This window comes from Vombatus ursinus, unplaced genomic scaffold (assembly GCF_900497805.2).
Source record: "Vombatus ursinus unplaced genomic scaffold, bare-nosed wombat genome assembly UNPS02014789.1, whole genome shotgun sequence".
NCBI lineage: Eukaryota > Metazoa > Chordata > Mammalia > Diprotodontia > Vombatidae > Vombatus > Vombatus ursinus.
Genome location: NW_020954567.1, coordinates 23,213,377 through 23,234,034, shown reverse-complemented (window position 1 = coordinate 23,234,034; position 20,658 = coordinate 23,213,377). Strand labels below are relative to the sequence as shown.

Below are 20,658 nucleotides of genomic sequence, written 5' to 3'. Positions count from 1 at the left end.
AAGGAACTAACCAAAGGAAATAAACACAGAAAGAACCCAGAGGCACCATCCACTCCAAAAAAAAATTCCAGGACCCCAGGACAGAATGAGTAAAGGCAAAGATTCAGCTATTTAGGCTTGTGTGGTTTGTAGCAGACAATTTAACTCGGGCCAGGAAACCTGCTGGACACTTCCACCCCCAGGATAAGCCCGCTGAGCTGATAAGGTCTCGTGTGAACTTACTAGTTCCTGGGAGGGAGGCTCAGCTTTCAGCTGCCTGGGAACTCCATTCCTCCTGTGAAAGGGCAGGGTTTAAAAAAAAATCAGGCTTGTGACATGAACCTGGAATCCCCCTGTTCTTCCCGGGGCTCCAGCTATTGATGGGAATGGAAAGGATTTCCTTTGGGATTCTTAACTCAAAGACCATTCATTTATGTGCATGCAGACAAATGCAGAGGTCAAGAGGTGGGGAGATTTTGTTCCCAGCTGCCTTGGCTCTTGTCGTACTCCTTCCTTCTAGGTGACTCAGAGAGATGGTTTGGCTGGCTGGTGGGGGAAGGGGCAAGGGGAAAGGGAGGAGGGAGTCTGTGTAGACAAGGATGTGTCATTCTGAAAGCCCCTGGAGTCCCAGAGGCCTTCTGCTGTTTTGGTGTTTTGGCTGTGGTTTTTCTTTTTCTTTTTTTTTTTTTAAATTTCACCATGTGGCCTTCATGGGCTGACAGGAATAGCTTTTAATTCCTCACTACGCATCTGAAGCTATATACTTCTCTATTGAAACACAACAGAATAACCATCTACACAAACTTAAACCATGGCAAGTAGAAAGAAAAAAAGAATCCCTGCCCTCAGGGATTTTACAGTCTAGTGCTGCCACCTTAGCAGCACCTGCCATTGTTTGGTGTTTTTAAGAGATTGAGCACAAACACACGTTGTCTCTCTCTCTCTCTCTCTCTCTGTCTCTCTCTCTCTCTCTCTACATATATATATATATACACATACATATATATATGTATATATATAAGGAAGGAGATATATATATGTATCTCCTTCCTCATGCCAGTGGCAATGGGGCTTTGTAGGAATGAGCAACCTAACAAGAACCATAAAAGTCTGGCTCCAGGCAGAGAGTGTTGGGTGTGGTTGTATGTGAGTCAAGGAAGCTAAGACTGGATCACTGTAGCTTCCTCATTGGCCTCTCCTCTTTGGAGATTTGGAATTTTTTTTGGAGTGGATGGTGCCTCTGGGTTCTTTCTGTGTTTATTTCCTTTGGTTAGTTCCTTGTTCTGACTTAGCTAAAGATGCAAGAATAATAGTAGTAGTAGTAATAAGCTTCCTCAAATTCCACCAAGATGAGACCTAATATTCTACCATCCCCAAAGGGATGATAATAATAAAAATAAGAATACGATAATAGATTACACATTTATATAGCATTTACTATATGCTAAGTGCTTTACAATTATTATCTCACTTGGTCCTCACAACAGCCCTGGAAGGTAGGTGTTATTATTATTACCATTTTATAGATGAGGAAACTGAGGTTAAATGATCTGCCCTGAATTACACAGCTAGTAAGTATCTAAGGTCAGATTTGAACTCAAGTCTTCCTAACTCCAGGACTGGCACTCTTATCTTCTGTGCCACCTAGTGGATAGTAGGGCTGCTTGTTCCTCCCCTGGTTTACACTATGGATCTGGTTCTTCTCTCTCATTCCCACCACAAGTGTGTAGCTGAGAGCACCCTCCCCTCCCCCCATGTTCTTCACCTCTACTTTGGACAAGGGGAAAAAAAAGATGCCAAGTTGTAAACACAGTTGTGCATAGAGTAGGTCCCAAAGGTGCCTGGACAAAAGAATATAAATTTTGATTGCTGAAACCTTGCAAGGTATCTTGGGGTTTACAGACTAGATTTCTTTCTTAAACCAAAATCACTCTGGCTGTCATTGATTGGCCAAAAACAAGTCCTAGTCCAAGCCTCACTTGGTCATTGTTTGGGCTCTGATGGCTCAGAGTGACTGCAAATAGCAATTGTTTCTGTTTTGGCCAGAAATCCTGAGGGCCTCCCGCTCCCAGACTGATTTTTTTATTTTTAACTAGGTAAAAGAGGCCATTCTTTGCCTCATTTCTTACCTAGCCTTAATCACTGAATGGGTATTGCAAAAGTCAAACTGAGACCTGTTAAAGACCTTAGCTTAAAAAACTCCACGGTCTCCCACGACAGCGAGGGCCATCTCCAGTCATCCTGATCAACATCTCACCACTGGACCCAGATGGCTCAGGAGGAAAAAGTGAGGCTGGTGACTTTGCACAGCCCTCCTTCACTTAAATCCAATTCACTTGCAAGTCATGGCATCACTGTCCTAATGGCACGGTCCTCTTCAAGAACGAAGGACAAACAGCAACCACAACGGGCCTGGATGGCCTCTCCTCAGACACATCATTATTGGCTTTTCCCTTGTCCCTGGGAAAGTGACAAAAGTAGAACATATGATGAATGATTCATAGGAAGGATTCTTTTTGGGGGAGTGTAGGGAAGGTTCCTAGAAGAGTGGGCAACAGTAAGATAGCGAGTGGGGTGCTAGGATCCAAATGAGACATTATCTTATCATTGTCAAACCAGTCCACCCCAGGGTATGTCTGCATACCCAGCCAGCACTCAATGGAGGCCTTTGGGTTGCTGTGAATTGAGTTAAGGAGAGAATAGGATAAGAGCGTAAATGTAAAGAACCTGGGGACCTCAGGCAGCATCTATGCCCTCTAGATCCTCAAGTGTGGCCCTTTGACTGAATCCAGGATTCACATGTGACCTGGAGGCTGCAGGTTCCCCATCCCTTCTAGTCCAACCCCATCATTTTACAGATGAGGAAACTGACCTCCACAAAGTTAAGTGACTTTCCCTAGCTCAGACCCCTAGTAAGTGGCATATCCTTTGACTTCAGAATCAATATTCTTTCTTCTCTACCATGCTGCCACCTCAGCTCGATTGAATAAGCATTTATTAAGCACCTAATAATATACACCAGATATCATGCTGGACACTGGAGATAAGTACCAGACTTATGATTTCATTGGTATGGAAAACTATTGGGCCTTCTTAAAGTGTCTGCCTCCACTCAGTGAGCAGGGCCTATTGCCTGTTTCTTCTGCAGAGGCCTCTCACTGAGGGGGGAGGGAGTGAAGGGAGACCTGATTCACTCCAGGTGCACACCTCCATAGGCATTGAGTCAGCACCAGGTGGGTGGAGAGAGGAAGATCAGAGCTCCCTTCAACTTGCAGTCCAACTAAAGCACCCACTGACCACCATTACCTCCATGACTCCCCCAATTCACTTAGGTACAGATGGGATGTCCTCCTGTCCTTCAAGAGGGGCAAGAGTTTCTCCCGTGCTATAGCACCTGGAGTAACAAAGGAACATGGTTCTGAGTCCTGCCCCTGACAGCACTTATTAGTTGTCTGACTCTGGGGAAGTCTTATCTCTCTGACCATCAGTCTCACTATGTGTAAAATCGTCATAATCACATCTGTGGTGCTCACTTAGGAGAGTGGTTGTGATAATCAAATGAGATAATGAATAGAAAGCACTTTGCAATCTTAAAGTTTTTCTCTCTCTCTCCCTCCTTCCCTCCCTCCATCTCTTTGAATTTCTATCTCTTTGCCTTTCTCTCCTCCTCCTCTCTCTCCTCCTTCTCTTCTTCTTCTCCCCACCTCTTCCTTTGCCCCATTCCCCCTCTCTCCACCTTCCTCTCCCTTTCTCCCCTTCCCTTCCACCCCCTCTGTGTGTGTGTGTGTTATTATTATCCACCTTTCCCCACCTCCTACCCCAACTTGCTATCCCTTGCTCCCAAGCTAGAATGCAGGCAGGATAAATAAAAAAATGCAGGCATGATGTGAAGAGCCAATGATAAGAACTCGTGCCCCTCAAATACTCCCCCACTTCCACCAGGAGAGGTGTATTGTTTTGCAAATAACCCCCATCCCTAATAATAATACCGATAATAATAGCTGCCATTTTACAGCACATTACAGATTACAATGAGCTTCTTTTACAACAACACTGTGAAGTAAGTAATATGTGTTAGCAACCCTATTTTATGAAAATAATAGCTAGATAGCACTTATCTGGCTCTTTAAGTGTTTTTACATATGCTAACTCATTTTAGAGGTGAGGAAAATGAGGTTGGGCCAAATGAAGCAATTTGCCATGGTAGCGGAGCTAGGAATTGCATCTAAATAAACAGTTGAGGGCAAAGCCCTGTGGGAATAAGAAATAGGCTAGGTAACTGAGCAGGGACTGGAGCACCAGGAGAGGAAAGAAGGATGCAAAAAGGGTATGGGGAGAGTACTAGGAAGTCTTTGCCTGTTTCCTGGTCCTCACCCTTTGCAAAGGACAAACATCTCGATAAGTAGCAGTCAATGGCAACCAGTCAGACAGGAGATCGTAAGGCTCTGTTTGAGGAGTACAGGGGAAGAGGAGAGAGCTGAGCAAAAGAGGAATGCATGGATTGGTCTTGGTCAACTCAAGGGTGCCTAGCTTTGGGCAACTCCATGGCCTTAGTGCAATCTTCATACGGAATGGCCCAGCTAATGCCTACTGTTATACAACAAGAACCAAATCTGACCTCAGTGGGTTGAACCAGCTTTGCAGGTGATTGGCCACAGGCTCAGAAACAAAAATAACTGAGCTCTCAGGTGCAGAGACTCCAAAGTTCTCTCCCAGAGATTAGCCCAGGGAGGAGCATGCTGGTGAAGCATTTTGCAAACCTTAAAGAGCTATATAAGTACTAGCTATTATTATGTGCACTTTACCCTCTAGCTAAGGATGAGGTCATCATTGGGATAAACCTTGCCCAGCTGTGCTCCTTATCCAGGTGCTGGAGCCTCTAATGCTCTCACCATGAATTCCTCCCATGGAACTATGCACCTCGTGGGTCTGCAATAAATACCTGAGGACTGATTGTTCAAGTAGATTCACGAATGGAGGTATGAGTGATTTAGTTGAGTATGCTGGTACCTCTCAACCTGTGAGCTTTAGAGACCAAAGTGGTCAGGCCAGGCTTTCTCTGTAGGTCTAACTCATGCCTTGCATAGAGTGGACCTTGCCTCAGTGGCACAGAGATCACCTTACATGCATCCCAGTTATAGGTAGGTCACTGTTTGGGAGGTAGCACCATGCAGTGAAAAGAACACTGGATTTGGGGTCCAAGAACATCAGCTAGAATCCCAGCTCATTACCTATGAATGAAGCAGATAATGTGTTAAATGCTTTTAAAATCTTAAAGCACTTGATAAATTTTGCTATTATTATTATTATTATCATTATCATTATTTTACGGCCTTGAGAAAGTCACAGCCTCTCTAAGCCTCAGTTTCCTCATCTGTAAAATGAGAGTATTGGACTAGTAATCCCTAAGGTCCCATGATTATACTCATTTTATAGATGAAGAAACTGAGGCTAAGCAGTTAAGTGACTTGCCCAGGGTCACAAATAGTGTTTAAGGAAGGATTTGAAATCAGGTCTTCCTGACTACCTGAGTAAAGGTATTGAGATACTATTGGGACAGCTAGGTGGCACTTCCCTTCCCCATTTTGGTTCATAGAGCTATGAAGTGAAGGGTAATGTTTGACAGAGATCCCCAACAACAGCCTTCCTTCCAGAACTCTTACCCACCGTACCACCTTCATCTGCTGCTGAGCCAAGGAAAACTCCAACATGTGTTGTGAATAAGTTCCTTAAATCATTGAAGTCTCAATGGGAAGCAACAATTAAAATCATCCCATCACAGGGCAACCCTCCCTTTGAGTCTGGACTGACATTTGGCTCTATTCTTTGTTTCAACCAAGGATGTCCATTTTAAATAGTGCCCTAATAAGTCCCATCAAGCCACTGCCACTGGACTTGGATGACTCTGGAAGAGAGGGTGAGGCATTGACGACTTTGTGCAGCTCTGCCTCACTTAAATCTCATTCACTGCAAGTCAAGACATCATCCTTGTGATGTCATTGGTCTTCTTCAAAAATGAAGGAAAAACAATTATAACCATAATTAGTTCCATCAATCCATCATCTGTATAGACTTGTAATGAAATCATGGGCTAACCCTGCACGGTAAGTCTCTCTCTTTTTCAAAGAGTCTCAATAGTGAGACTGTATAAGGGTTTCTCCTCAAATGGCTTGGATGTAAGAATGCATTGTACAAGTATGTTTACCTACATTCCAATAAGGGCAGCTAGGTGGCGCCATAGTGCATAGAGTGCTGGGTCTGGTGTCAGGAAGATACACACGCACTAGCTGTGTGACCTTGGGCAAATCACTTAACCTTGTTTTCTTCAGTTTCTTCATCTGTAAAATGAACTAGAGAAGGAAATGGCAAACCACTCCAGTATCTTTGCCAAGAAAACCCCAAATGGGATCACGAAGAGTCAGACACGACTGAAACTGAACAACAACAAGCAACACTCCAATTCAAGAAAGACCTGGGATGTTGTCTGCAGTGGGAAACTCCATCCGTGAAGCAGATTGCAACTCACCTATGACTTAGTAGATAAGTCCTAAGGAGCAAGCTGGAGGCACACAGTTAGCAACTGACTTGCCCAGAATCACGCATCTAGAAAGCATCAGAGGAAGGATTTATTCCAGGTTTCTCTGACCTCAAACTCAGCACTCTGTCCATTTTACCACATTGTCTTTATGTGTAAACTCACCTGCATGCACTTTGCTTATGGTTAATGAGTTGCCTGAAGCAACTGGATAAGACTATGAGTTGAAGCTCCCATGTACCTTTGCAAAGGTCAGGGTCTGTTCATTTTATTTATTTATTTATTTATTTATTTGATGTGTTGATCAGCTTTATGGAATTTTTTTTTCTATTCTTCCCCCCCCCCTTTTTTTTAATAAGAGATGGCTCTCTGGGAATGGGAGGAGCAAGTATCCAGGGGACAATCCAGGTGACATAAAAATTAAAAATATCAATAAAGGACTATTTTTTTTTGGCTCGACAATGGGGTTAAGTGACTTGCCCAGGGTCACACAGCTAGTGAGTGTCAAGTATCTGAGGTCAAATTTGAACTCAGGTCTTCCTGAATCCAGGGCCAGTGCTCTATCCACTGCGCCATCTAGCTGCCCCTGGACTATTTTTTAAAAAGCCTGTAAGTCAAGAAAAAGTATTGATATGCAATTGAGACAGCTAGGTGGTACAATGGATAGAGTGACAGTCCTGGAAGCAGAAAAACTCATTTCCCTGAATTCATATCTAGCTCTCAGACACTTACTAGCTACATAATCCTGGGCAAATCACTTAACCCCATTTGCCTCAGTTTCCTCATCTGTAAAATGAGCTAGAGAAGAAAATGGCAAACCACTCCAGTATTTTTGTCAAGAAAATCCTAAATGGGATCATAAAGAGTGAGACACAAATGAAATGATTAAATAACGATTGATAAACAATAGAGAAGTTTCCTCTGGAAGCTCCCTGGGGTTGTGTGTGTGTGTAATACATTATGTAGACACATATATTATATACTTATGTATGTTTTCCACATACTCAAGTTCATTGTCATTTATTCATTCTTCACCTGAAATTCAGGACAATGAGAAGAGGTAGATATGTCCCCAATCCTCTCTACAATCCTCTACATTCACTCCCCACTCCAAAATTATTCCTTATGTATACGGTTACAAAAAACCAGCTCAACTTTGCGCAGATCCTACTATAACTGCTGTTGGCAGTATGCTTTGTAGGCAAAATATGTCTTCTTTATCCTCAGACTCTTTCCAGTTCAGTTTCATCCATCAAACAGCTTAGCATAGTGCTTGTCACACATCAATTAAAGCCTTTAAAAAAAAGTCTATACATTGTTGAGATACAATTGGGACAACTAGGTGACACTTCCCTTACCTACTTTGGTTGCTAGAGCTATGAGATGAAAGGTAAAGGTTGATAAGAGATCCTCCTTCCTTCCTTCCTTTCTTCCTTCACCCACCCACATGTCCCCACCTATGCACATGGTCATGTGTGGACACACAGTCACACAGAGCATGTAGGGCCACTGAAGGGCTTAGCAGTAGCTCTCTGGAGGTCCTTCATGGAGAGAGCTCCCTCAACAGTTGTGGTTGGGGTCCCGCAAAGCCTCTTTTGGTCCCCTTTGTACCAGCCCCTCATTTTATCTATCTATCTATCTATCTATCTATCTATCTATCTATCTATCTATCTTTTTTATGAATGATTTTAAAATCACTCATTTTAGAGACTGATCCTCTTTCCCTTCTTCTGTCGTCTTCTTTGTGTGACCTTTGAGTTTCCTTTGCAGGTCGGGGGACACCATTTGCAGAGGAGACTAGCCAATTGCTGGAGCAGATGATGTATGGATGTGATCTCCATATTACTAGCACCCCCTTACACATCTGGAATACTACCCCTCACTGAGAGTCCCTAACTTCCTCCTACACAAAGCCTTACCTGCCCCTAACCCCGACTCCTTGGAGGTGTCTCCCTCTTAAAATTAGCTTTCATTACTTTGAATCTGCTTTGTCTTTACCCCTCTTTACAGATGTTTCGTCCCCTCCAGTAGCATGCAAGTTCCTTGAGGACAGGAAATGATTCATTTTTGTCTGATATGTGTGCTGGCGCTAAGTAGGAAGCTAGATGACATAATGAACAGAGTTCTAGGCTTGGAGTCAGGAAGACCTGAGTTCAGCCTCAGACACTAAGTAGCTGTGTGACCCTAGGCAAGTCATTTAACTCTCTGTTTGCCTCAGTTTTCTTATCTGTAAAATGGGGATAGTAATAGCACCCACCTCCCAGGGTTGTTGTGAGGATCAAACGAGCTAACATCTGTAAAGCTCTTAGTACAGTGCCTGGCACATAGTAAGCGCTATGTAAATGTTAGCCATTATTATTATGTGGCACAATGCCTTGCACATAGTAGAGATTTAATAAGTATTTATTGGATTGAATTGAATTAAATTTATATAATGATTTATACTTTTCAAAGTGCTTTTGCATACAGTATACCACTTGATCCCCAACACAGGGTAGATAGCCATTCAACCCTCTGTGCAAATGGCCCCTGAATAGTGACCCTCTGCTTGTTGAGGGCACCTGGATCTGTTTCCCTACTACAGCTGACTCTCAAATGAGTGTCTGTGCTCCTCATGGACTTGACAAGGAAAATCAAAAAACCAGAGACCTAAAACTATAAGAGAACTCAGGGACTATCTACTCCTCCATTTTATCTTCCTTTTTACTCATTTTACAGATGAGGAAACTGAGGCACATGGAGTTTAAGTCCAAGGTCACACAGGGTCAAAATATGAACCTATATCTTCTAACTCCAGAGCCTGGTTTGTTTGTTTTTTTTTCCTTCTGTCTCATGTTGCCTTCCTAGTCATGGGAGTCAGAGATCTTGGGATGTGAATGATCCCTTGCTCATACTCTGCTCAACCCCATTACTCCATTTTATGGAAGACTCAGATTAGTTAGATTAGTCTTCTTAGGACCAGTGCCCTGATCTCAGCCCGGGTGAGCAGGCAACTATTTATATAGAGAAATCTTCTTTTGGCTAAACATCCCCAAATGCTTCCACCAGTCTTAGGTGTGGCATGATCTCAAGGTTCTTCATCATCCTTGGAGTCAAAAGAACTGGGTTCATGATTTTTTTTCATCACTCTCATTTCTCTTTCCAGTTTTTCCTCTACTTCTTTTATTTGCTTCTCAAAATCCTTTTTGAGCTCTTCCATGGTCTGGGACTGATTCATATTTTTCTTGGAGGCTTTGGATGTAGGAGCTTTGACTTTATTGTCTTCTTCTGGTTGTGTGTTTGATCTTCTTTGTCACCAAAGAAAGATTCTATGATCTGACTTTTTTTTTTTTGTGCAGTTTGCTCATGTTCCTACCAATTACTTGAGTTTTAAACTCTTTGTTAAGGTAGGGGTCTGTTTCCAGTGTGGAGAATGTACTGTCACAAGCTTTGGGGGTTTGGTGCAGCTGTTTTCAGAGATACTTCTAGGAACCTGTAAATTTTAAGTTCTTCCAAGGTGGTACGATCAAGGGCAAGGTGTTTACTCCTTTCCTGGCCTGTGCTCTGGTCTATGAGAGACCATGAACACTTTTTTCTGCCTTGGAACTGTGAGGAGTGTTCCCTCTCCATTCCACCACAAGCTCCACCATGCCAGCACTCCTCCTCACCCCAGGACCGCCACCCAGAACTGCGATCCACATCCAAGCACGGCAAAGCAAGAGAATCCTGCCTCAGCGCCAGCAAAGAGATCCCTGCAATCCCCCACTGATCAGCTGCTTGATGCCCCCCTCCATCTGTGGGCCCAGAGCTCCAGAAGCAGATGCCACCTAAGGACTACACTTGGACTGGGGCTGGACCAGGCTCCTCTCTCACCATGGCCACAGACCTTTCCTACTGATCTTCTAAGTTGTCTTTGGCATTTGTGGGTTGAGAAATCTGGAAACCATCACAGGTTCCCTTGATTCAGTCCCCCTGAGGCCTGCTCCAAGTTCGCTGAGGCCCTATCTTTATTTGTTTGGCCCATGCTGAACTTCGCTCCTCTCCCAGTCCAGCACAATAAACCTTTCCAATCAACCTTCCAGGTTGTCTTGGGCTGGAAATTTGTTTCACTCTGTCTTTTTGTGGGTTCTGCTGCTCGAGAATTTGTTTAGGGCCATTTTTTACAGGTATTAGGAGGGGTTTAGGGGAGAGCTCAAGCAAGTCACTGCTTTTACTCCTAGAGCTGGGTTCAAATCCTAGCTCTGCCACTCCCTTCCTATGTGACCCTGAGCTAGTCACAACTTCTGTGAGCATCAGCTTCCTTTGCTCTGAAATGAATGAGTGGGACTACTAGATGACCATTAAAGTCTTTTCTAGCACTAACTCTATGTTCCTGTGGTCCAATGAGAGTATTACCCCACCTGGAGATGGCATGGGAATGAGGAGGCATTCTTCCTCTCCTGAGTGCTCATTTTCCTTAACTATAAAATGAGTAAAATAACATTTGTAAAGCACAGTGCCTGGAACATAGTAGGCACTTAGTGAATGCTTCTTTCATGTTATCCATCTCCAGATAGAGAGCTGATGGACTCAGGATGCAGATTAAAGCATATTTTCACCTGGCTCTTTATTTATTTGCTTACTTGTTTTTATTTATTTATTTATTTATTTATTCATTTATTTATTTGAACATGGCTAATGAGGAAATTTGTTTGGCATAACTATACATATTTGTAATGGGTTTTGTCTTTCTTGCATTCTTAATGGGAGAGGGGAGGGAACAAGAAAGAATTTAGAACTGAAAATAAAATAAAAATGAATTAAAAAGTAAAAATAGAAAAAATGCTTCTTTCCTTCCTTCTCCCTCCCTCCTTTCTTTCTTTCTTTTTTCCTTCCCTCCCTCCCTCTCTTCTTTCCTTTTCTTCTTCTTTCCTTCATTTCCTTCTTCTTTCCTTCCTTCCTTCCTTCATTTTCTCCTTCTTTTCTTCCTTCCCCCCCTCACTCCTTCCCTCCTTGTATTGCTTCAGATGGAGGTGATTGTTGGTGACTTTGGAATTGTGGTGGTACCTCGGGATGCCGCAGATACAGACCAAATCATGAACCATTCCTCAATACTCCGCAAGTACAAGGTGAGTCTTCTTAATGAGGACAGACCAATGTAAATGTTCATCTTCCCAATATCCTGGAGCTCAGAAAGGGTAGGGAAGCTGGAGGTACTTGGGCCAAGTGGTCAGCAACCCACTTTCTCTTCTCTATTCCCAGAACAACATCCTAGTGGTGAAGGATGACATCAACCATCCCATGTCCATTGTCAGTTCCACTAAGAGCAGGTAAGTATGACTGTTTGGCACAATGATGAGATTGCTGAATTTGGAGTCCAGAGGATCTGGGTTCACATCTCAGCTCTGCTACTTAATACCTGTGTGACCTTGAACAGGTTACTTGAGCATCTTTCTGGGCCTCAGTTTCTTCATCTGTAAAATAAATAGAGTGAACTAAATGACCTTTAAGGTACCCTATAGCTCTAATCCTAGTGACTGAAGAAACTTCTCTGCAGCCAACTCCACATGCCCCCCATCTAAGGGAGGAAAGGATGACCTGTCTCAGGCAGGCAGGCGGAATCCTTATGTCCAACCTCCTATCTTGTCATCATTCATTTGACCTCATCATTTATGCTTCCCAAACACATTATCCGTTAGTAGACTTGGGGTAATTCCTCTGCCCTGCAGGTGAGGAATCTACTGCGTGACCTCTCAAGAGCCTCACTTGATCTAAAAAGTGCCAGTGTTAACAGTACTAGATCATGCTAAGTCCGTTCAGATCGTGGAAGTCTGGTGGTTTATATTAACACTAGTATTTCCTCCCTCCTTCCCCTGCCCGCCACAGTAAAGCAGAGTCTGCCTCAGGCAGAGCTCTGAGAGGACCCCTGGAATCCTGAACCATTTAGGGTTGATTCTCTTACAGAACCCTTGACTCCACCTGACCCTGCATTCTATCAGGAGACAGTGTTTCATAATGGATAGAATGAGGGACTTGGGGCCCAGAAATGTGGGTACCAAATCTGCCTCAGGCATCGACTGTTTGTATGGTCATAGAGAGCCTGGCCTGGAGTCAGGAAGACTCATCTTTGTGAGTTCAAATATGGCCTCAGAGACTTACTTGCTGTGTGATTCTGGGCAAGTCACTTAACCCTGATTGCCTCAGTTTTCTCATCTATAAAATGAGCTAGAGAAGGAAGTGGCAAACCACTCTAGTATCTTTGCCAAGAAAACCCAAAAAATGGGGTCACAAAGAGTCAGGCATGACTGAAATCACTGAACAATAACAACATGGTCACAGGAAAATCTCTGAACTGCTCAAAGCCTGTTTCCTCATCAGTACAACAAGGATGTTAATGCTTGCACTAACTACTTCACAAAATTGTTGTGATGAGCAAACCTTAAACGCAGAAGGGAAATCCATGATTTTTTTCTTAAAATGGCTCCAAATGATTTCTGTACTGCAAAGTAAAGCCAAATTCTGAATATCCCCCCAACAAGTGCAGGAAGGACAGAAACCCATTGACCATTTCTCTCCCATGCAAACTAATCATCAGCCAGTGAAGAAAAACCACCTGAAGGTGCATACCTTTGCTAAAGATGTGTGGAGTGTCCAGGTCACTCATTCTGGCATGCTGCCTTAGGCTTTGAAGTATGTCTGAGAGGTATTATATTTACTTCAAGCTGGGATCACGGGAACCTTCTTGACCCAGGGTTGTCTAGGGTTCCCTTCCTGCTTTTCCATTTGTATGAGTTGTGTGCATTCCTGGGATCCTAGTCACTCAGGTCAGTCTCAGGACAGTCTGTCCAGTTTGTGTATGTACACATGGAACAGGTCATTTGGTAAAGTCTGTATTGATTTGTTGCTATGGGGGAGGACGTGAGGACCAATTGAAGCACGAGAAGGTTGCTACAGGAGATGGTCTGTGATGATAAGCTCCAGTGAGTCTTTCTAGTGACCATGTACCTGAACTGGTTAGCCTGACGCTTCTCTGATTGCACTGCAGAGCACTTACACTGGGGATGTAAATAACTACCTGCAATTAGAATTTGCTATATCTTAGATTCCCAAGTCATCGAGAGAGAGGGAGAGGAAAGGGGCGAAGACAGAGAGGAGAGAGAGAGACAGAGAAAGGGAGAGGAAAGAAGAGAAGAGAGATAGGAGGGGAGAGAGGGGGGAGAAAAGACAGAGAGTGAGAGAGGAGAGAGAAACAGAGGAGAAAGAGAGAAGACAGAAATGAAGAGGAGAGAGGGAGGAGAGTAAAGAAGAGAAGAGGAGGGGACAGATAGGGAAGAGAGAAAAGAAAACAGAGACAGAGAGGGAGGGAGAGGGGAAAAGAGAAATGGAAGGACAGAGAGAGAGAAGGAGGGAGGAAGGGAAGGAGGGAGAGAGAGGAAGAGACAGATAGCGACAGAGAGAAAAAAATGTGAGAATGAATTAGAGTCATCGAAATCCCTCCCAGCTCTAGAATTCAATGATTCTCTGATTTCCCTTTGGGAATCCAATACAGATCATCATGTGAGGAAATTCAAAGTGAAACCAACTAGTGTCAGCTAAACAAAATTGTAAAATATGTGAAGTGTGACATTTGACCTCCCATTCCCTCAGCTTCTTTCTATGCCCTTCTCCCTCAATACTCTCCCTGCCCTCCATAGGAGCTCAAAGTTCTTACTGCTACTCTATCACTCAAGTCGGAAGAAAAGAAATCTAATAAGATTTTAATAATTCATGGCGAATTAGTTTAATTTGTTAATTCTCCCAGGAGTATTTGCTTTCCAAAAAAGATCAGACAGGGAGAGGAACCCAAAGGAATGAGTTTTTAATGCTGGAATTTCAATTTTAAGCCCTGGTTGCACTTGGGTGAAAGAGCTGTTTGGAGGCAGAGCTGAAATCTTATGACTCAGGCAACCGCTTACTCTGCCCAACTGTTTGGAAGGCCAGCTGGAGGCCAGCTGCTACGCTGACCCTCCTGGGCTCTTTGTCTTCTCTCCCCCTGTGACCTTACCTTCTCGTCATCCTTCTCCACTCTCCCCACCTCCATCACCCAGACTACTTTAAGAGGTTCTGACTCAGTCTGTTTTCTTATTTCCCACAGACTGGCCCTGCAGCATGGGGATGGACACGTTGTGGATTACCTAACCCAGCCCGTCATTGACTACATCCTCAAGAGCCAGCTGTATATCAACGCCTCTGGATAGGCACCATTGTTCTTGCCCCCACCTCCTTTTGTGCCCCTCACCCTGTCACTCTGCAGCAATTCAGTCCTTGTGCTTCACTCTCCTCCTCTTCTCCATCACTCTTTTCCTGGTCTGTTTGTCTGTCCATCTATTTCTCTCTCCTCCCTTTTTGTCTTTCTCTCACTGTCTCCCACATCAGTCTGTCCTCCTCACTTGCTGACTGTAATACCCCACAGGACAGGGCTGTCCCAAGAACCATGGCACTTGGTACACGGAACCCCTTTCTACAGTCGTCTTTGGACAGCCTTTCTGCTTGTTCTCCTGGGTTGGGGAGGGGAAAGTGCAGCCCATAGAGGTATATTGATGTCCGTTTCCCAGCATGCTCTAGGGAGGCAGCTCTGGTGCCCACCTTCCCAGCATGCTCTAGGGTGGTGGCTCTGGCACTCGCCCTCCTAGCATGCCCTTTGTCACAAAGGGCTGGCCTTTTTTTTTTTTTTCACTTCTCATGGACCTTGGATGAAATGGGTGTCTATGGTTCTTTTTGGTTAATCTCCACATACATTCCTTTAGCATTCCTTCTGTTCTGATGTGCTACTGCATTCAGCCTTGGCTCTCTTATTGGGGGAGCCCAGCCCTTGAAGGACACCCCAAATATGAACCTCAAACAATGAGGTGGAACACTCTTTTTTTGGCCAAGAGTGAACCACTTGGGTTTGAAATCCCAGGAGACAGAAAATTTCTACAATTGTAAGTCTGGGAATGAGTTTTCCCCAGGACTTTGAACCTATTTCTTCAGGTTTTGGTTTCAGGAGATGGTTTTCCTGCTCCAAAACTGAATAATGGCTTAACCTCTGGTTTAGACAAAGCCAGTCCTTACACATTTTGGAAGGCCCAACCATAAAGCATTTGGTTTATAATTGAGCTAGAACTAGTGGGAAGGGTGGGGACTGTCAGTCAAAAAGTGTTTGTAGAGTACCCACCTCCTTCACTCATCGTACTAAGCCCTTCTACACCAAACTTAGGCATACACCTGGATAACTTATGCCAGGTGAAATCCTAATAATGCAGCAATTTCTAAAATAAATAAGCTAAGTGGTCATCCAGCCTTGGATATCCTTGAGAATATGGTTTTTCTATGGCCCATGTCTGCTAATCCTATAATCCATTCCTCTGTGTGTAAGATACTCAGATAATGAATCTGTAAGCTCAGTGATGTGGGCACCCCCTTCACTAATGCAGAATCACAACCCGTTCACATTATCTCATGATCTTGAAAAAAAAAAACAAAGAATCCTGATCACAGTGACCCCAATGTACTAACTTATCCCAGTTGGGATATCCAGGGTTAAACTTTTTTGGGGGGGTAGAAGTAGTATCCCAGTGTTTCTGTAAGGCTAGGATAAAGACTTCCAGGGAAATTAAGAAATGTCACTTGTCATCTGATTAAAAATGCCTTAATAGGAACATGTATTCACATAATGGGACTCTCCATGGAAGCACTGAGCCTTCAGGAAACCTATTTAGATGCATGGATTCAAGTTGCCTCTTCCGTTTCCTTTCTACTGTTCACCCTTGAAGGGGCTCCAGGGACCCAATGCTGGCTTCCAAAGTCATGTAGTCTGCCTAGGGAGCCAGGATGGGTGGTTCCCAGTGACTGTCCATGCCTCTCACTTGATTTCCTATCTTGGGCAATTCTGATCGACTTTGAAAAAGGGTCTTAGAACAATGGAGCCTTTTTATCAAAATTCCATGGCAATGATGACTCTTGTGAGTCTGGGAGAGAGTGAAATCCAAGAACAATTAGTCTGCCAATGAATATGTCTTCTTGGGTACAAACTTTCACATTTGTGACTATAATTGAGAAGATTTCAGGCCAGTTTTCTTATGGGACGTGGGGTTGGGAGTAGGGGTCACAAACTCAGTTGGACAAAGATAAAAAGTTACAGAAAGTGAGAAAGAAAGTTTCATCCTCTATCCCACAAGTACATTGGGGCATAAGGCAGAATTGTGAAGGCAGAAAGAACCTTAAAGATTATCTAGTACAAGTTAACCTGATTAAGTTCTAGCTTGGGAAAAGAGAAAGACAACAGTCAGTAAATACTCAGAAGAGAGAGTAGAAACAGATGTGGCAAGGTACTACATTCAGAAGTAATGTAGAGCCACAAAAGAAATGAGGCTGGATACCAGGGGAATGTGGAGAGTCTAACCAGCAAAGATTTCTTGATTATAAATAGACTAAGGGAAGATGGTGAGGGCCCATCACTGGGAACAAAAGTACTTAAGGCTTAGCTATGAGCTATGTGGGGCAGTTCCATGATGGAATAGGTACCTTTTCTATCTTTTAAGCTCCTAGGATTATAGGTATAGAGCCAGAAAGGACCTCAATGGCTATATAGCCAAATTTCTTCATCTTTCAGATGAGGAAACTGAGACCCAGGAAATTTAAGTAATTTGCCCAGGATCGTGAGAGAAAGAAGTATGAGCAGTGGGATTTGAACCCAGGTTCAACATAACTTTATAGATAGTGTTTTTTCCACTGTACTATGCTGCAGGTCTCAGGCAGAGCCCAAACCCCATTTACCATTCCTTCCTCTCATTAAGGAGCTATGATGGGTCTGGGCTGGTTGGTGCAGAGTAAACATGAAGGCATGTTGGAGATGGAAGAAATAGACCAAGCGGAGTTCTAGAAAATAAAGGGTCAGGTCCTACCTGACTGTGGGATGGAAGGAGGAGACAGCAAGTTGAAAAGAACTCTCTTACCATCACCAGAAGTTTATCAAAGAAAAATGTGAAGCTCCCATTAGCACAGAACCACAACCTTCTCCTCCCTATCCCTTTCCTAGTTCCCAATATCAAGCTCCTTATTCACTAAGAATGATAACAACATTACTCTTGTCTCACAATGGGACTTTGTTGCTAGGAGCCAGTCACAGTCAATGCTGAGGAGAGGTTTTAGAGTCCTTGGTAAGGCCTGGCAGTCAAGAGAAGGACCACCAGGCCACATGAACCTGGTCCATGATACCAGTAATCTTCACTTCCTCAGCTTGCCTGGGGAACATGACTTCTGTGGTGGGACCTGGTGACTTTATGACAAAGGTGGGAGTTGAAATGGCAATGTCACAGGGGGTCTACAGCCTCATTTCTTGCCAACAAACAGGAAATTGCCATTAGATAAGGTCACCTTCTCTCTTCTTTTCCTCAAAAAATGAAAGTCGCTGATAGAGCAGATGAGGACAAAACCACACCTCCCTCCTCACAAAAGATCTCCTTAGGGGATTCGTGCTGCTAATTGGTACCTCAGTGCTCCTCAGGTAACCTCTGAGATCTCATCGCTCAAATTGTTCATGGGAGTCCATTAGGGACACGGAAAAGGAATTTCTCTATTTGTACAGTGCCTGATAATTCCAAGCTAGTCTCTTCTAGACAAGCAGCATATACTGCTGTGTGCATTTCCAACCATTCACCATTGTGCTCTGGTCTCATCCTTGAGCTATTTCAAAGAAATAGCAGAGGTACTTCCTGGTAGGAATAAATAGAGAATCAATTGTACTTCTCAATTCCTAGATGGCAGCAAAAGGTGGAGAATACAATGGAAAATCTGCTTATTCTAACAACCTGAACTTACCCTTCATCCTTCACACATGCACATACAATGTGTGTGTGTGCATACACACACACACTTTCATGAGACTAAGAAAATAGAACCCAGTATTTGATTTTCTCTAATAAGAGAGTAATAGGAAAATAATTGGGTAGACCAGTTGGCTGTATTTGGAAGCATGGGAGTAATGACCAGTTTTGTAGTTCATCTAATTTAGGACAGCATGCCTTAGGAACATAGCATTGTGGTAATGATTATGAATACACTATGACTCATCTTATTGACATCTTCATATAGCTGCACAGTAAAACTCCACCACGTAGTTTCTTTGTAGCGTAAGTTTAGAGGGGCCTATGAATATTTTCTGGTTGGTTAGAAATGAGCTGCAGTTCAGTCCTTCCGCATTCTTCAGCCTAAATCACAGAGCCCACAATGTGGTTAAGTTTTAAAAGTCTCTAGTTTTGGTACAAGGAGGGAAGGAATTTCTTCAGTTTACATGTTGATCACTGAAGCTGCCATGTTAACAGTAAGATTTGCTTTCCTGAAACCAATTCATTTAAAAAAAAAATGGCATTCAAGTTGTGAGATCATTTCACAGTGAAATATTTTGAGTAAAATATTGTTGCTAAAGATGGTCACAGACTAAAGTTTTATCAGCAAAATGTTTCAATTCTATAATAAACCAGATGATGCTATTGGTTTCTTGTTTCACTTCTGCTCAAGGAGTTGGACCATGTTTTAGACGATGCCTTAGTAGACTGCATTGGGCTGCTTGAAGGGCCCTCTTTGCACTTTATTTAAAGGAATATTACATCAAAATAAATCTGTGTATAGGGAAACAAAGTTTTAGGCAGTAGCTGTAGATTAGAACAATAAACTTGAACATTCACTAAGTTTGAGACCACTGAGTAAGAGAAGTGGTTGTTTCTCCTTGAGTTTTTACTTTATAGGGACTAACAGATATAAAATATACCTAAAGCAATTTTCCTGGCCAAATCCAATTGCTGGCACAATACACATTTGTATTAATCTACACACAAGTGTATAATACATGTCTATCATGGGCAGTGTTTATATTGTTTTGCCCTCTGTTAACACCCACCAATCAACAAACACATATGCCTGGCAACGTGCTGAGGACTAAAGTCCATATGAGGGAGAGATAACTAGCAAATGTATGAGTTACGGATCTGGTTACACTTCCATTTGCAATGCTCATTATCTATGATGAGATATATGATTAAAGCTATCCGAGTAGGAGAGTGCTGGCTAAGCTTGCCTCCATTGTGTGAAATGTAAGACTTATGATAATCAAAAACTTTTAAGCTTCACTAAAATACAATAACCACCCCAATCAAGGCTTTATATTTCATTTTAATACCTTTGGGACAGAAATAAACAAAATGATTCTATTTAATAATTAATCTTCTCCATTGTGGATATCAACTCACATTTTGATTTTATATCATATATATGCTAACTAAAGGCCAAATTTTGGACCAGAAGTTGGCAGTTCTTTTAGCCAGATGACAATGGCCTCGGCCACTTGATCAGAGTTAGCATTATTCAATTAGGATCAGAACAACCATTCTGATGTTACTGTTTTGATTCTTAAGCAGGCCACTTTAATTAACATCATGATTAGCTCATTTTAACGTGTTATATTAGTGTGTCCATGATAGGTAATGTCCATCAATGATGAATAATATAATGAGTCATTGATTTCTGTGATGCTCCTGTTCTCAAACTAATGGTTTGTTTATTTAGCCAATAGCCTCTATCTTCAGTAGGGGCTATTGGCACATCAAAATTGTGTTTGATAAGCCTTCAAATCTATAAATTATACTATTTACTCTTTTGTTCCCAAAGCTAAATGTTGATTTTTGAGCATATAATGAGGAAAGAGTGTCAAATCATCTTTGAGACAATCTACTAATTTGCTGATTCTTTTTTTTTTTTTTTGGTAACGCAATTGGGGTTAAGTGACTTGCCCAAGGTCACACAGCTAGTACGTGTCAAGTGTTTGGTCTGAGGCCGGATTTGAACTCAGGTCCTCCTGACTTCAGGGCCAGTGCTCTATCCATTGCACCACCTAGCTGCCCCTAATTTCTTGATATGATTCTTGATAGAATCTTAGCCAATTGATGGATATTAACTATGGTATGTAGTTATTTCTACTTTTATAATTAGCTTGAGGAGTTGAGTTGCTTATTGAGAGACTATATAACCACCTGTTAACTAGGAGGAAAGCATGAGCCCAACCTTTAGAGAAATATTCTCTACTTTACAGGTGAAAAAAACAGAGTCACAAAGAATTCCATACCATTTCCAGTACTATACCAAGAATTAGCAAAAGGCATAGGAAGCAC

The 20,658-nt window shown here is 42.8% G+C and overlaps 1 protein-coding gene across 2 annotated transcripts in view; it reads left to right on the top strand.

Moving 5' to 3' along the window:
* The window catches only part of NMNAT2 (nicotinamide nucleotide adenylyltransferase 2), a 191,817-nt gene extending 176,018 nt beyond the window's left edge, over positions 1-15,799 (top strand). For both annotated transcript variants that reach the window (XM_027868532.1, XM_027868533.1), the window contains 3 exons: positions 11,500-11,601; positions 11,735-11,802; positions 14,607-15,799. In XM_027868532.1, the coding sequence (XP_027724333.1) occupies positions 11,500-11,601; positions 11,735-11,802; positions 14,607-14,709 (273 nt within the window). In that variant the 3' untranslated portion in view covers positions 14,710-15,799. The remainder of the gene's footprint in view (positions 1-11,499; positions 11,602-11,734; positions 11,803-14,606) is intronic.
* The last annotated feature ends 4,859 nt before the right edge of the window (positions 15,800-20,658 follow it).